The sequence below is a fragment of the Ochotona princeps genome, chromosome 14 (assembly GCF_030435755.1).
Source record: "Ochotona princeps isolate mOchPri1 chromosome 14, mOchPri1.hap1, whole genome shotgun sequence".
Lineage (NCBI taxonomy): Eukaryota > Metazoa > Chordata > Mammalia > Lagomorpha > Ochotonidae > Ochotona > Ochotona princeps.
In genome coordinates, this window is record NC_080845.1 from 45,306,387 (window position 1) to 45,323,429 (window position 17,043).

At 39.9% G+C, this 17,043-nt stretch overlaps 1 protein-coding gene across 1 annotated transcript in view; it reads right to left on the reverse strand.

Moving 5' to 3' along the window:
- Window positions 1–17,043, reverse strand: part of CNTLN (centlein) — a 269,496-nt gene that overhangs the window by 185,446 nt on the left and 67,007 nt on the right. Inside the window, exon 6 of the mRNA XM_058672438.1 lies at window positions 11,809–11,942. Within this exon, the coding sequence (XP_058528421.1) occupies window positions 11,809–11,942 (134 nt within the window). The remainder of the gene's footprint in view (window positions 1–11,808; window positions 11,943–17,043) is intronic.

Sequence of the window (17,043 nt, forward strand, 5' to 3'; positions counted from 1 at the left end):
GGAAAACTGCTAAGTTTTGTTAGAAAAATTATGTTGTAAAAGATAGGTCCAATGATCTTTCAGTCACAATGATGCTATCAAAAGCACTGAGTGGGCCATGGGGTAAATTAGGAAGATCCCTTTAGAGACCAAGTTTAACAGTGACAAGATAGAGGGTTTATTAAAACACCTTCTCTATATTATTCTGAAGTTTACAAAGAAAAAAAATCTTGATACTTCACAAAAATGAAGATTTACTGCCTGCTCACATTGCAAGTGACTTTTGTCTTCTCTAAGATTCAAACTGGAATCTCAGATTGCACTGGGAATATGCTACTCTCCTGGCAGAGTGTAAAAAACCAAAGGGAAACTAGCCAATGTCTTCTTTAAAATATTTTCTGGGATATGGCATTTGTTACTTTCATTCTTATTTCATTGCCCAAAATAACTCTTATGCTTAAGTATGACTACAATCAAAGAGAAAGCACACTCTAGTAATAGAGATGACCCTGGTAAGACGCACTCACAATGAAACAGAGGACAAGAACGACACGTCAAGAGTAAAACTGTGGCCAACACTGCACACAGCACATTAAGCCACCACACATGACACTGGCACCCCAGATGAGCACCAGTGTGAGTCCGAGCTGCTCACTTCCAACCCAGCTCTCTGAAAATGCACCTTGAAGTACTGGACATCAGAAGTACTGGACCTCTGCCACCCATATTCGAGACCCAGATGTAGTTCCAGGATTCTGGCTTCAGACTGGCTCAACCATGGACTTTGTGGCCGTTTGCTGAGTGAAACAGCAGATGAAAGATGAATTAATCTTTTTTCCTCACTCCTTTTCCCTCTCTCATTCAACTGTCTCTCTTTCCCTATCACTTTATCCCATCTCTCCTTCGCTATGGTGTTCCAACTTTCAAATAAGCAAAATAAATCTCCATAAAAAACATCAAACCTCTTAATGATGAACAATGAAGTAATATATAGAACTAAGTAAAAAGTTCTGTGATCACTGATTATCCAAGAGGAGATATGCTGTGCTTCATGAAACACAAGATGGGTGGGCACGAAGGCAGGAATTAGCATGGTTGGATTTTTGTACTATTTCCAAAACACACAAATCAGGGTGTCAAACTAACTAAAGATGAACTGCAGTGCTGAAAAAGCACAAGATAAACATGCAACAGTTTTGGGGTTTTATTCTTGGTTTTAGAAATTAGTACTTCTGATAAAGAAAATTACATGGCATTTGTTAATTCCCTCAATTTCATATCAGACAGCCACATTTGTTACTTATTTGTTACTAAAAGAACATAGGCAATATAGTTATTTTTATCTAAAAAGTTCTAGCTATCCTATCTTTGATCTATAAACAAGAACTAAGAACTAAGCAGAATCATGCTCACAAAATTTCAATTGCTGTTATTTCTCTAAGTTACATTTCTAGTGTACTTTTCCTGTGTTCTTCATACTTTTCTGTATTGCATGCATTTTTCTAATAAATCATCAAATTACTTATTACCTAAATAAATAGAAATAACAATTTCAATAGTAGGTTCACAAAAATCAGAACTGCTCAAGGCAAAAATATATATACACATAGAAAAGAACAATTCACATGAAAATGAAACAATTGTTTTGATAATCCACACAAAATACATACTAAAATATGTACAGTAAAGCCATAACCAGTAACAGAAAAGATCATTTGAAAATCATATGGGAAAAAGATTACACTTAAAATAGCTCCAAAAGCATGAGCCAGCAATAAATTTAGCAAGGCAGAATGCAGCACCAATATGAAAAACAAAGCACTTCCAAGGGACACAAAGGGAGACTGAAGCCCCCAAAATGGCAAGATATAATCTGGGTCAACATTGAACATGGGGGTTATCAAGTCTTCTTCGATTTTAGGCTTGATATTGTAATAAAATATAAGAAAGTTTACCCTAAAGTTAACACAGAAAAATGCTAAGCAATGAGGGCCAGATCAGATCTGAAAGGACATCCACTGGGAATGCTCTGGTCTTCATGGTCCCTACCCTACTTATCCTGAGGTCAGACTCCACAGACAGCACTCCATGGACACATTGATCTCTGGCTCTCACTGAATGTGATTTTGTGGACATACTGGCCAATGACCGGAAGGCAAGGAAGAAAGAGGCCAGGGTATTTATGTCCATGGGCCCCTCTCTCCTAACAGAGAGAGTGGTCTTCAGTTTAAGCCCACTTCCCTATTACGCCGCTTCTCTCCCAGGTTCTTCTTCTCACTGGGATTTGCACCAACCTCTCCTTGCAGCCTGCTGCAAGTAGTAAGTGTTAGGATCTACAGACTTATGGGCCTTAGACTTGTTGGCATGCCTGACAACCTGCTGCACTGCAAAACCTACCTTGGGGTGGAGGATTCCAATGTGGGAGGAGGGCTTAGGGAGGGGTGGGGGGAATTCCAGTACCTATAAAACTATCACATAATGCAATGTAATTAATTAAAAAAAACCTACCTTGGGCAAGCAGGGCCACAGCAAGCAGGATATTGTGGCTAGAACATCCCGTGCAAAGCAAGCGGAACAGAACCTCCGCCCTTGTTCCTGTTCAAATAATTAGTTCCTATCCTTTTTCAATATAGATAATTAGTTCCTCCCCTGTTTCAATATAGATGATTAGTTCCAGGAAACCCCCTCCCTTCCCCTCCTCCCCTAGAGAAGGTATATATATGAGGAGTAAATAGTAAAGAGCACGGGCATTCTCATTCAGGAAGTACATGTGTCTGTGTGTCTCTTGGGCTAGCAGCCCGGCATTCCCAGTCCACTTCAGGGCTGAGCATCGTGTCCTTCGGGTCAGGACAGGTAAGTGTGTCCTAGAGTTGATAATTCATGATAGCTTTATTCTGGATCTAACATTGTATTTGGAAACAAATTTTTATCAAATCTTCAATATCATGAATTTTGCATATTCCTGTATGTTAGACCTTCCATTTCTCTCAATGGTTTAAAGTATTTTATACAGAGATAATAATTAGCTACCATTATACTTAATTGTTATGCTGTCAGTGATATTATAAATTACTTTAATCTTATTTCCCAAATTATTTGCTAGCATAAAAATACAAATGAGTGGGTTTTTAAAAAAGTTATGTATTACCTTATTTGAAAAGTCAATCAACAGAGAAAAAGGGAGAGACAGACACAGGGAAGAATGTGGGGAGGGAAGTGGAGTGGGGAGAGGATAGAAAAGGAGATGCAGGGAGACTAACAGACCTTTTCAATTAGCTGGTTCACTCTCCAAATGGCCATTACAACTTGGGGCGTGCCCGGCTGACACTGAGAGCCTAGAACTGCATCTGTCTCCAAAGCCAGTGGCAGGAATCCTCGTACTTCAGCCATCACCTGTGGCTCTCCCAGGCACGTTATCAGGGAGCTGGATTGGAAGCCATTCAGCAGGAACTCAAATCAGCAGTCAGCGGCAGAGCGCCAGGATCAAAAGCAGTAGGTTCCTAAGAAGCCACTGTATACAACACCAGCCCAGCGACTGAGTTTTGTAACCTGACTTTATATCTACCCAGTACAATGAACTCATTTTTCAAAAATCTAAATAAATATGCCTTATACACTATTTTGAATTTTCTATGCAAAGTATTTACAAGCATATTTTACTCAAGATACTTTTCATTTCTGGTTATTACTGTTATGGTTGTAATGATTATTGCTACTATTATTTACTTTTTATCTATTTAAAAGGTGAAAAGAAATTTTCTTCACCTGATTTGCACCCCAAATGCCTACAGTAGCCATGGCTGGGTGAGACAAAGTCAAGAGCCCAAAACTCCAGCTGGGTCTCGTGAGAGTGGAACTGGCTCACATACTTCCCCGGAAATAGCAGGAAGGCAGGTGAGAAGTGGAGCAGCTGGGACTCTAACCACCAACAGATATGGAAGACAATCATTTCTAGCAGTGGATTTAACCATTTTGCCACAATGCTATCTCTATTTCTTAGTCTTATCTCTTCCCTTGATGCATATTTGTTATTTCTGACTATGTGCTCTATATCATTTTGCAAAACTGTTGGCACAACATAATTTAAGCCTCAAATTGTTTCATCATTCTCCAGAGATAATTTATACCTTGCTTCTGCTAAGTGCCTGGGCGAACAAAAGCAACTCTCATGGACTTAGCTTTAGGGTTCTGACTTTAAGGATTATCCTAAACAAAATTATAACTGCACTGCATTCCAATTCATTTTTTACTCTCAAGATTCACAACTAATTTCTAACAAAAGTTCCCGTATTAAATGTAGAATTAATCATTATCTTCTCTGGCACAAGTTTAAGTTAGGAAACTAAAGTAAAATGGATTAAAATCTTCAACAAAATCAATAAAGGTTATGTTTTCAAAACAAAAACTCACACAGAAATAAAGTAAAATCTGTATCATCATTTATCAATAAGGAAAAGCAGCTTCAGAGAAGGAAGCACTTACACCACTTCGTTAATAATTATGGTCTTTTTTTTTTTTTTTGGTAACTTCAACACAACCAACAGATTCAATAGCACAACACTGGTATATATCAATGGCACCCTCCCTGGGGGAGGAAAACGGTGATGAAAATCAGTCCCCAAGTATGCCAGCAGATCAGCCTCATGCGGAAAGCAGGAGAGAAACACTGCAGACAGGCTGATGATTACCCGATAAGCCAGATTCAAGTCAAACGCCTCCACTCCAAACTACCAGCTTTGCTACTGCATCCTTCCCTATGAGTTCTTATAATGAAACCATAATTATGTAAACTCAATTAGAACTATTCTTTCATTTTCATGTGAGAAACTGTATATATATATATATATGGATATTGTTGTCTTATTTGTTATTACTCATAGCTCTTTCAAAATACTAAAGAACACAAACTCAGGGAAAATTTAGTGCAAAAACCAATTTTTATAATCCTATTTAATTAATATTGCAATGAATCCTAGAATGAATCTCATACTACATTTAGTAGCTTGGTATCATCAACCTCTTAAAACAAAACGCCTTTGTAGGAATATTTTGTGCAATCCTACATGCTATATTTCTTGAAGAATATTTTTGTTATAAAATGGTTTATGCATTTTATTCCATAAAGGAGCTTCTGATGTGTTTTATGCACAAAATGAAGATTATTAGTTGATTTTTTCTCTTTTTTTTCGGGCAACATTCATTTTTACACAAGCCATAGCAGTACCTTACATAACAGAATAGGCCAGTGGTTAATGTCTCTAAAACATTTTTCTATTTTTTTCTTTATAAAATCTTTGCCAGAGATGGTATTAAGTCATTCAATGTGGGATAACAAATTCTGAAAAGTAGTTAAAGAAATGTGAGCAAAATAGGTGATTTAAGGGTGAAGTGAGAATAAAATGAAAGGCACACTTAAGCAGTCATTTCAATATTGCCAGTTTTTATCTGTGAATATGGGTTAAGCCACATCAACTTCTTCCATCAAGAGACAAAAGCACACCTTTCAACACTTAGGATCGTTGTGCAAGTTCTTGCTATTTCAGAGCGGCTTTCTCCCTGTGTTAAGTCTCTTTTTACCCTTGGAGCTTTGAAAATTTACCTGTCCCCCAGCTGTAGGTAACTGCCTTGGTTGCATTGTACCTAGGTATTACACCGCTGGGAGAAAAGCAGCTAATAGCTGGCAGGCATCCTTGGCCTGGTTAATGCCATATTTATGTTAACTACAGTGCCAGCATAGTTCCCTATTCCTTTTTTTTAAGTTATGTGGGGGGCAGATGGCAGCACACCAGCAGACAGAGTCTGGGAATCCATGCACAGGACTAGGTAGGCAGGGCCCCAGGCTGGCACAGTAAACTGCCAGAGGACCAGGCTTGAAGATATGAGCGCTCGTGGACATGGGGCTATGAACTGCTCAGGAAAGCAGGTCTGGAGATGTGTGGGAGGGAGGATTGCTGAGAGAGAACCTCACAGGTGAGGAGTCACTTCTGGGGAATTCCACCAACCAGGATACTGCACTTGCAGGTAAATGGGGTGGCTGAAGCTGGGTGGTTTAGAGGAGGGAAACCAGAGAACCTTTCAGGGCTAAACCAACACACCTGATGTGGGAGACCTGAGCTGGGCTTGTTGGTATCTACCATCACCTACCAGCGCATACAAAATCTATAGCTGGGTGCCTGCCTGGCAGAGCTCAACCACAGCATCCACGAGTGAGTGTCAGGGCAGGGGTGGACCATGTTAGGCTGGGCCATAACACTAACCAGCACACAGAACTGCGTGTGGGAGCAGATTCTGTGGGGGACTGTGGGATCGTTCCAGTGGGACTGCCATACTAGATGGTTTGTTCAAGGGTTGAAGTGGGTGATGGGCTGAGCCAGGTATGACCACGAAACTTACCAACACTTTTGTGTACTGGCCAGGTTGGTCTAGGCTGTAACACCTGCAAGAATATCCAAGAATTGGGTGTGGGGAGGGCCAGACCATAAAATTCTTCAGCACACACAAAGGCCAAGAATAGGGGCAGATTGTGTGTGCCAATTAGGGCCTAGCACATGCTGGCATGTGTAATATCTGGGTCTGATGAGCCTGGATGGGGAGCTTGGGGAACTCCCCTGTTGGGGCATAGCCCCTGCTGGTGACCATGAGTTAGCTGGGTGTTGGTCAGGTCAGGTAAGGCTACTTCACCTTGTTGGCAGGTGTGTGGGTTGGCTCTGGAAGGGTGGACTGGGCAGGGTTGGGTCAAAGCACAACACATTGGCATGTGCAAGAGTAAGGATGGGGTACAGGCCATGTCAAACTAGGTTAGGTCATCATACCTACTAGTCTGCATGAAGGCCAGGGATGGGGGCAGGCTGGGCAAGGCTAGGCTACAGCACCCACCAGCAAGAGTTTGGACCAGGAGTGGGTCAAGTCAAGCCAGGATGCAGCATCCACTGGTAAAGGCCAAAAAGGGTGATGGGTTATGCCAGGCTGTGTCAGATCAAGCATAGCATGCGGAGGATCTGTGGCTGGGAGCAGACCTGATCAAGGAAGTAAACAGATGTCCCAGCTGGGCTACAGTTCCAACTGGTTAATGTCAGAGCCACAATGGGAGCAAACCACACTGGGCAGGGTTACAAAGCCCATTGGCCTGCATGTGAGATGGGTTAGAAGGAGTCAGACTGGGCTAAGCAATGGTATCCACAGTCATACTGAGGCAGGGATAAACTCTAGCACCAAAAAGCGAGAGCCAGAATGGGTGTGGACCATCTGGGCAAGGCCACTGTCCCTGCCAGGACAGGAGGTGAGCCAAGTCAGGTTGGGCCAAAAGTGACCTGATAAAGGCGTTTGGGGAACTCCCTTGTCAGGATGTAGTCCCTGCAGGTGAGCACAAGTACTAAAATTTTGAGAGACCAGGTCAGATTACAGTACCCACTGGCATATGTGTGGGTTTGGTCTGGAGGTGAGCCAGACTGGGCCAGGTCATAATATCCACTGGCAGATGTGAGAACCAGGACAGAGTGCAGGACAGGCTGGATTGGGTCACAACACTAGGCAGTTCACATCGGGGCTGGGACTGGGGGTTGCCCAGGCTGGGCTAGGCTGCAGCACCCATCAGCATTGAGTTAGGACTAAGGGAAGGCCAAGCTGGGCAGGGCTACATAGCCCATTAGTTTGCATGTGAGCTGCGTTAGGAGAACAGGCTGGGCTAAGCCATCATATGCACTGGTACATGCATGTGCCAGAGTTAAGTGCAGGCTGGTTGGGCTTTGCCACAGCATCAGCTAGCAGGTGCTGGGACTGGGGATAAGTCCAGTCAGAACAGATCATTGAACCACCTAGAAAGTATAAGATCCAGGGCTGTGAGTGGGCCCAGTAGGAAACTGTGGACACCCCTCTAATATGCTACAGCTCCCACCAGTGAGCATGAGAAGCAACGCTGGGGGCAGGCCTGGCAGGACAGGCAGGACAGATGGTGGTACCCGTCAGCATGAGTGTGAGCTAGATAGTGGGGTTGGTTGGGTGAGTTAGGCTCCAATGCCAATTGATGTGTAATAGAGCTGAATGGGATGCAGAACGGCACACGGCAGCTTGCACAGGAACCAGGGATGGAGGTAGGCCTGGTGGAAGCTATTGGGGGTTGCTCTGACTGGGCTGCAGCTCCTGCTGGTGTGCATCAGGTTCAAGTGTGTGGTGGGCAAGGTTAGGCTGAGCCATAGCATACACTGGTTTGCATGAGATGGAACTTGGGACAGAAATGACCAGCTGACTGCCACCAACAGTGAGTGTGCAAGCTGACATAGGTGATTGACTGAGTTGTACCCCACAGGAGCTGGCACACACAGGAGGCAGGCATGGGGTCACCTAGGGCAAAGTTTCTTTGGGGACATCTAGATTGGACCACAGGACTCAGAACTCCAACCATGGTGAAAATCACAGAATCTATGGTCTGATAATGGAGTATATGTGTCACAACTGGTTCTTGGGCCCTGTGCAATAGCCTCGGGCTAAAGTCCTCGCCTTGCATGCTATGGGATCCCATATGGACACCAGTTCGTGTCCTGCCTGCTTCACTTCCCATCCAGCTCTCTGCTGCTGGTCTAGAAAAGCAGCAGAGGATGGCTCAAAGACTTGGGACCCTGCAGCTGCATGGGAAACCCAGAAGAAGCTCTCAGCTTCAGATCAGTTCAGCTCTGGCCATTGCAGCCAGACAAAAGACCTTTCTCTCTGTCTCCTTCTCTCTGTAGATCTTACTTTACAACAAAAATAAATAACTCTCCAAAACAAAACACACACAAAAAGAACTGAGGCTCCTCCATTGTTGAAGCCTGTGCAGTGGAGAATATGCCCAGATGTTCATGGAGGTTATGACAACCAGTTCATTGATGCTTGCATAAGATGTCCAATATCATGGAGGGCAGGACAAATTGGATAGCTCTCCCAATCAAGCTTGACAGCAAGTATCTGGACAAATTGAGACTCTAAAGTGGATTATGTCAGCCAATGGACCTTGGAAGGATTTCCTCCATCGTGGAGCAATGAAATCAACAACATCTCAGAACTATCAAAACCGTTTAGGCAGTACCCTCAAAACATGCTCCACATTGAAGACCCTGGGATGACAACCTGGTGCAGTCCCCATTCCCTGTACTGAAGCAGTTGTGCTGCTGGGAGTGGCCCTCTCTCCATCACTACCAACATACAGAAAGGAAAAAGAAGATTGGAGGCAGTTGTTTCATCTACTTTACCATATTCCTCAACTCTCCCCACCCTAATTGGTGGTCCATATGGGCATGCACCCTTCTCAACTATGTAAACATCATTAAAAATAAATTTATTATTAATTTTCAAAAAAATTTACCTGCGATCTGTTTTTCAAAGACATCCTCAACTGTCATTAGTGTTATGACAAATCCACATATTAGAGAAAAGCTAGATAGTTTATATAGGAGGAGACCATGCTCGGGTTGGCATATAGGCAATCACTCCTATCATTTCTTGCAATTTCAGAATTAGAGGGAAAAAAGGTTGTTTAAAGAGTCTTCTGTACAAGAACAGGTATGCTTTAAGAAAAGTATTTCATGTTCATGATGTAAAATTCATGTACTATGATAGTGTTTGTGATTGCGGTTTAAATACATAGTAAAACCTATTGCACATAGGAATTAGTTACAAAAGCAACTTTGGGGAAGGAATAACATTATATACTTAATTCAAGTTATATAAAAATGTAACTTACAATTTACATAGTCTTTTTAATAATAAAAGGTGTTTCACTTCAATTGTTACTGAGTTATAATTTCTACAAGACCTGACTCATAATGCTATTTTTACATTATTTGTGTGTGTCTATATGAAATATTTAAACAAATGCTTATACAGAATCAACTTTGTCAGTATTTTTATTACTATATTTGTTGTTATTGTTTTCTACATTTTTAATTTTATAAGCCTTATGTATAATACGATCAGAAAAAATGGTATGGAAAACAATATTATAAAATATTGGGACACCTGTTAGTCAAAAAAATTGTCTTTATACCTAAAATTTGTAAAGATTATTGGTATCAATTATCATTATCACCACAAAAATTTATGTCCATTTAGTATTATCTTATTTTAGAGTCTGTCTGGGGTATTTAAAAGGTAAACACCTGTTATCTAAAAAAAGAAAAGGTAAATGAAACATTCTAGATGGTGACATTTGTAACACAATTTGAAATATTTCCACACCACATATTTTACGAAAGCTGACAATATGGATACTAACAGTATGGCATGTATTCACAAAGGCAATTCAAAACACTTTAACACTATTATATATGTAACATATATGTATATATATATACACACACACACTTACATATATAAATGATTTGAGAAATGGAGAAAATCACATAATAAGAAATGCAGCAATCGATGCTCTTCTACACTAACTGAAGGCTATGACAGCACAGATTAGACTGCCTCTGAGATTCTCCAGATACTGAAACTAAGGCAAATGGGTGTCAATTACCTAAAGGTTAATTTCACTCAGTAAATGAAACAAGGTTCAAATCTACAAACATTAAATGAAGGGAGCACTCTTGAGAAGCATGATAAACCCTCCAACTGAAAGTATCAAAGAAAAGTCCAGAAATTATAGTAATATTTTATCAGGTAGAGGATAGGACTTAATGATAATCCACTTTTCCAAATCTAAGATTCTATTTTATTTTAGAAATACTCTTCTGACTTTATAAATTACAGGCCTATAATTAATTACTATACAGATAAGCCAGCCAGGCCATGATCCATAAAGCTTATGTTTTTCCTCACCCTTATGACAGAATGTTTTCAAAATGTAATACCAAGGTTTAGCTAAAATTCTCACATTTTATTTAACTAGGTTCAATTAAGAAAAAAAAAATATCACTCAGCATAAATTCACCATGACACGTTTGACTTTACAAAATCAGCCATAAGCACCCACTGGAAACATCAAAACCACACGGATCACAGCACAAACTTACCAAGGCCCACGAAGTTGAAAGCAAATTTTCAGCCAATTTTTACCAGAAGAAAAACTTCACCTCACTGAGTAACAAAACGCCAAAGAATTCTTCTTGCTCATGTACACTAAATGTTTATTTAAATACAATACAATACAATAAAATAAAATATACAATTAAAGTTTACCATATATTTCTATCTCCAATTGCATGCCCTGTTGCCATCCAAATACATACATACATAAGCATAAGTGAACATATATATGTATATGCATAAATATGTGTGTATATAAACTAGACAAAATTCCTATCCTAATTTACTCTCCTTAACATTATTTTTGATAAAGATAATAATGTAGTAAATTAACTGGTAATTTTAACATCTTTTGGAACACTTAAAAACACAAGCAAATCATGCCTACTTTTTCAAGTAGTCACACCTGGGAGTTACATTATAACATTTATCATGTTGGTAATTGAAAGAATACTTCAGAAACTAAAACAATGTAGAACATAGTAAGATAAACAAAAATTCCCTTCCTCAATTAGCATTGTTTACTATGAAATGAATACCACGTATCACAGGACTAGGAATTTTGGAAGAAAAACAATGAATGTATGCCTTGCCCTTGTTTGAAAGGGAATTCACAGTGCTCCTTGATCAAGTTTTCCTAATTCTGTGGACCCTCCATCAACAGGTATTCCCAAGTTAGCATGTAAATCTGTAGGTTTTTAACACACAATCATGCATACAAGGCATATCCTTATTATTTTGAAAGGCTAATAATAAATGTAAATTCTATGGTTCTGAAGGACTGATGACATTTCTACAATAGTAAATTAAAAATACGAATGCACTTGCCTGACCAGGGTATTGTCCATATCCTTTTGAATGAGCTGAGTCTGTGTATTATTCAATTGTAATGATAGGGCATTATATTTACTCTGTGATGTTTCAATTTCTCTTCTTGCTTCAATTAAATTTTCTTCAAAAGCCTAAAATTAGAAGTTACATTCTATTCAACATCATATGTATGAAGAGCAAAAAAAGTCTATTATAGATCATTAGTGCATAAGATAGAAAATATTCATATTGTAGTAATTTTTAAATGGTTTTATTATTATTCCCTTATGTTATATAGTTTAAGGGCAGAAACACATAACAAAAGAGGCAGAGAGATATCTGCTGTCCAGTGATTCTTTCTCACTGCCTGAAGGAGTAGAAATTAGACCAAGGTTAAGTCAGAAACTAAAAGCCCCTTCCTGTAGATGACAGGGACCCAAGTTCTTAAGCCTTCACTTATTGTTTCCCTGGGTATGCATGAGTAGGACATTGGGAAAAAAAATCAAAATAATTTTTTAGTGTTTGTGACTCAGATCATACGACATTTCCATTCAGGATAAACTTAGAAAATCTAACATGCAAAAGACAGGCCATGAAGTTAATAATAGTAGACAAATATTATCATAGAAAAGACCAATAAAACTATTTCCTCTTCAAGTTTCCTGTTTTTAAACTTTACGTTTATAAGGAGGGCATAGTTACAGAGAAAGGAGAAACACACAGAGAGAAATATTACATATTCTGGTTCATTCTGTAGATAACAGAAAAAGTCAAGACTGCACCGTGCTGAAGGCAGAAGTCAGAAAATTCCATCAATCTATCTCATGTGAACAAAGTACTCAGGTCATCATCGCCTTGTTTTCCAGGCACACATTAGAAGGAACCTGGAACTGAACCAGAGGCAAGACTGGATTCCAGGCAATCTAATGGGTGGTCAAATGGTGGTTTCAGCTATCACACCTCAATGCCACTCCCAAAGTAAATATATATATGTATATATACATACATATATATATATATATATACATACATATATATATATATTTAAAGATTTATTTATTTTTATTACAAAGTCAGATATACAGAGAGGAGGAGAGACAGAGAGGAAGATTTTTCCATCCACTGATTGACTCCCCAAGTGGACACAACAGCTATATCAAAAGGGACTGCATAACTGTAAGTTCAACAACCCTTTCCATCCTGTTTTTGCGGCATTCCGTGTGTTTTGATGTTTCTGATTTTACTTTCATTTCTTCCAAATGGTGTCTTTCCTCTTGTGGAATTCATCGCTAGCTCATGAATCACACAGTGGCATCATTTTACTCCAGAGGTTTGTGTGTTCTCTTTTCACCACCCATGTGTCGATTATTCCGCGGCACGTTTTTTGACTCCATGGTGCTGTAATTTTTGTTGTTGTTGTTTTAGCTTCGTACCTGTTGCTGGCTTTGCTTCATGGCTTCTCATTTAAGAGACTGTAGAGTGATGGCATAGTAGAGGCTACCATAACCAGATGTGAAGATAAAATGCAATATGTATCCCTACTTCCAAATCAGAGGGATTCCAAATGAAATTGTTGGACATATCTAGACAATGCTGGACTATCTGACATTGTCTGTACCAGCAATATTTTTTTAAAGATTTATTTATTTTTATTGGAAAGTCAGATATACAGAGAGAAGGAAAGCCAGAGAGAAAGATCTTCCATCCAATGATTCACTCCCTAAGTGACCACAACAGCTAGTGCTGCGCTGATCCAAAGCTGGGAGGCAGGAGCTCTTCTGGGTCTCCCACATGGGTGTAGGGTTTCAAGGTCTTGGCTTGTCCTTGACTCCTTTCCCAGGCCACAAGCAGGGAGCTGGATGGGAAGTGGGGCCACTGGGATTAAAACCAGCGAGCATATGGGATCCTGGCACGTTCAAGGTGAGGACTTCAGCTGCTAGGTCACCACGCCGGGCCCTGTACCAGCAATATTGGGGCACACTTAAATAACAGACTGATGTGATCATGATGCCTTACAAAGGACTATACTGTTGTAATAACATGGGAAAAAAATCAGTTGGGGGTGGGAATTTGGGAGGGGAGTAATTGCAGACTCTGGAATTTTAGCATTAAAAAAAGGTCCTGCATTCATGGTTTTAATTAATTTCAAATTAATTTTAATTGTATCTGTACTGCACATGTGCAGATTACTTCTTATAATTCCTTAAAAAAAAAATAGCATCATCAGACCCGGTGCAGTAGCCTAGCAGCTAAAGTTCTTGCCTTGAACGCACCAGACTCCCATATGGGTACCGGTTCTAATCTCGGCAGACCCGCTTCCCATCCAGCTCCCTGCTTGTGGCCTGGGGAAGCAGTCAAGGACGGCCCAAAGCTTTGAGACCCTGCACCTCCCTGGAAGACCCGGAAGATGCTCTGGGCTCCTGGCTTTGGATCAGCGCAGTTCCAGCTGTTGTGTCCGCTTGGGGAGTTAATCAGTGGATGGAAAATCTTCCTCTCTGTCTCTCCTCCTCTCCGTACATCTGACTTTCCAACAAAAATAAATCTGAAAAAAAAAATGGCACCATCACAACTATCTATGTAAGATATATGTTGTACAGATATTGTAAGTACTCTAGAGATGACTTAAGCTTTATAGGAAGATATGTAAAGACTATATGCAGGGGCCCGGCAGCGTGGCCTAGTGGCTAAAGTCCTTGCCTTGAACGCCCCAGGATCCCATATGGGCACCAGTTCTAATCCCGGCAGCTCCACTTCCCATCCAGCTCCCTACTTGTGGCCTGGGAAAGTAGTCGAGGACGGCCCAAGGCTTTGGGTCCCTGCACCCGCACGGGAGACCCGGAAGAGGTTTCTGGTTCCCGGCATAGGATTGGCGCGCACCGGCCCGTTGCGGCTCACTTGGGGAGTGAACCATCGGATGGAAGATCTTCCTCTCTGTCTCTCCTCCTCTCTGTATATCCGGCTTTCCAATAACAATAAAAATCTTCAAAAAAAAACTATATGCAAATTCTATGACATAACATATAAAGGCCTGAGTATTCATGGATTTTGTAGTCTAAAGGGGGTCCTGTAACTAATAACAAGCTGATATCAAATGACAATAATAAATAAAATCAGAAACTACAGGAGGATGCTACTCAACCAACAGAAACAAAATGGATTTATTAGAGAATATTAAAAACAATTATTCATCAACAATTGAAGTAATGTCTATGAGGTAAGGAAACTTTTAGAAATATATAAATTACCTAAAAAGACTTAAATAGAAAAATCTAAAGAGGTATACCAATGGTCAATAATACATGAAAAGATGTTCAACACTAGCTATCAGAAAAATGTAAATCAATAAGAAATGACTTCATCCCATGAGGATGGCTATAAAAAAAAAATAACAAGCACAGGAAGAAATCAAATGACAGGCAAAGGAAAGGACATTAAAAAATCACTCTCCTACATGGTGGCTCAGAACATAAAATTAGACGGTATAGATGCTTTAGAAAACAGTCTGTCAGTTCCTTATAATCTTAAAAATAGAGTTACCAAATGATCCAAAAATCTCCATCTTTGGTACATACTCAAACAGAAATGGAAATATATTCATGCTTATGAAAGAAAAGTATTCTCTTTTCCTTATACATGGCAAGGTTTATGAGTGACACCTCTATAATAAAAGACAGACTCAAAAGAGAAAAGTACAACATTTATTTAAGCAAAGTTTTGTATGACACAGAAGACATCAGAGATGAAAACTCAAAGATCCAGAAAAAAATTTTATTTTTATTAGCAGTCACAGATAACTGCAATTGGAGGACAAAGGGGCATGCTAGTCTGGAAATAAACTGTGCAAACAGTAAGACCTGTTAGATTCCTATTGGCTTCTGATGGAAAGCAGGACCTCTCTGGAATAATGGTCTTATAACTTAATTTTACAGAAGATCGGTGAGAAGAGTCCTTTTATGACCGATCTTTAGAGGATAAAAGACAGGAGACAGTTCATGATCACATTCCTTCCGCAATTTTCTCACTCCTTGAGCTTGGTATGCCCAGATGTCAGTTCTGCAATAATGTGTTCTTAGCCTCAATTTTTATGCAATGACTTACACATAACTATTCATACCAACATAACACATAATAGTTCTCGAGTGGATGTGACACAGAGTATCTATAAAATAAAGTATTCAACAATGAAAAGAAAGTGATGAAATATGCTACAACATGGATAAATCTTAAAATTAGTAATCAGGAGATGAGAACATTTTTTTTTTACCTGCCAAAGGTCCATTCAGGTCATATAAAGCTATCAGCTTACAAATTAGCCTTCTATAGACAGACTGATAAGGCCTATAGGTGACTGTCTTGGCAGGGCCCGGACCACATGATTTTATGGGCTATATACTCATGAGCCAGATGCTCCCCACCCTTGTGACATGGAAGAAGTTAAGTCAGAAGGGCCACAGACTATGATTAATGTACATAACAGGTTTATAGAATAGAAACATCTAGAGAGACAGCTATCTAGATGGGTAGCTATCGAGAGCGGGGGAATTACAGGGAAAGGTGCAGAGACCGCCAAAGAACATAGGACTTCTTTTGCAGGTCCATTTTTGGAAAATGATGTTTTCCAAAATGTTTCCAAAAGGACTGTGGTCATAATTTCACAGCTTTGTGCATAAACTAAAACGAAAATGAATTCTAGATTTAAAATAGATTAAATGCATGAACAAGATATAAAATACAAATTGTAATATAAAAAAGGAAAGAGGGGCGGCTGGTGTGATGTAACTGGCAATGCTGCTGGCCGCAACGCTGGCCTCCCATTTGGCAGGGTCTGAGGCTCAGCTGTGGGACACTGAATCCAGTCACTGTTAATGGCCTGGAAACACAGTAGAAAATGGTCCTAGAGCGGGCCCCTCCAGACCCTAGCTGGATGAATAGGATGAAGGCCCTAGTTTCCAGTACCAGTTGTTGTGCTTCTCTGGGGAATGAACTTGCAGATGGAAGATCTCCTTCTGCCTCTACCTCTCTCTGTAACTCCAACCTCCAAAATAAACACATAAATATTTAAAATGAATTTTAGAATCTTAAAAATAAAAGAAAAATGTTCCTATTGACAAAAACAATTAAATAAATTTTAAAAATCTGAAAACTGTACAAAGCATCACAATTGAAACTGGAGAAAACTTTCTTCCCTATAAGTCACTCCTAAAATTAACTCTTCTACTTTAATTGGCTGCCTCCTTGCATTCCTGAAACCCT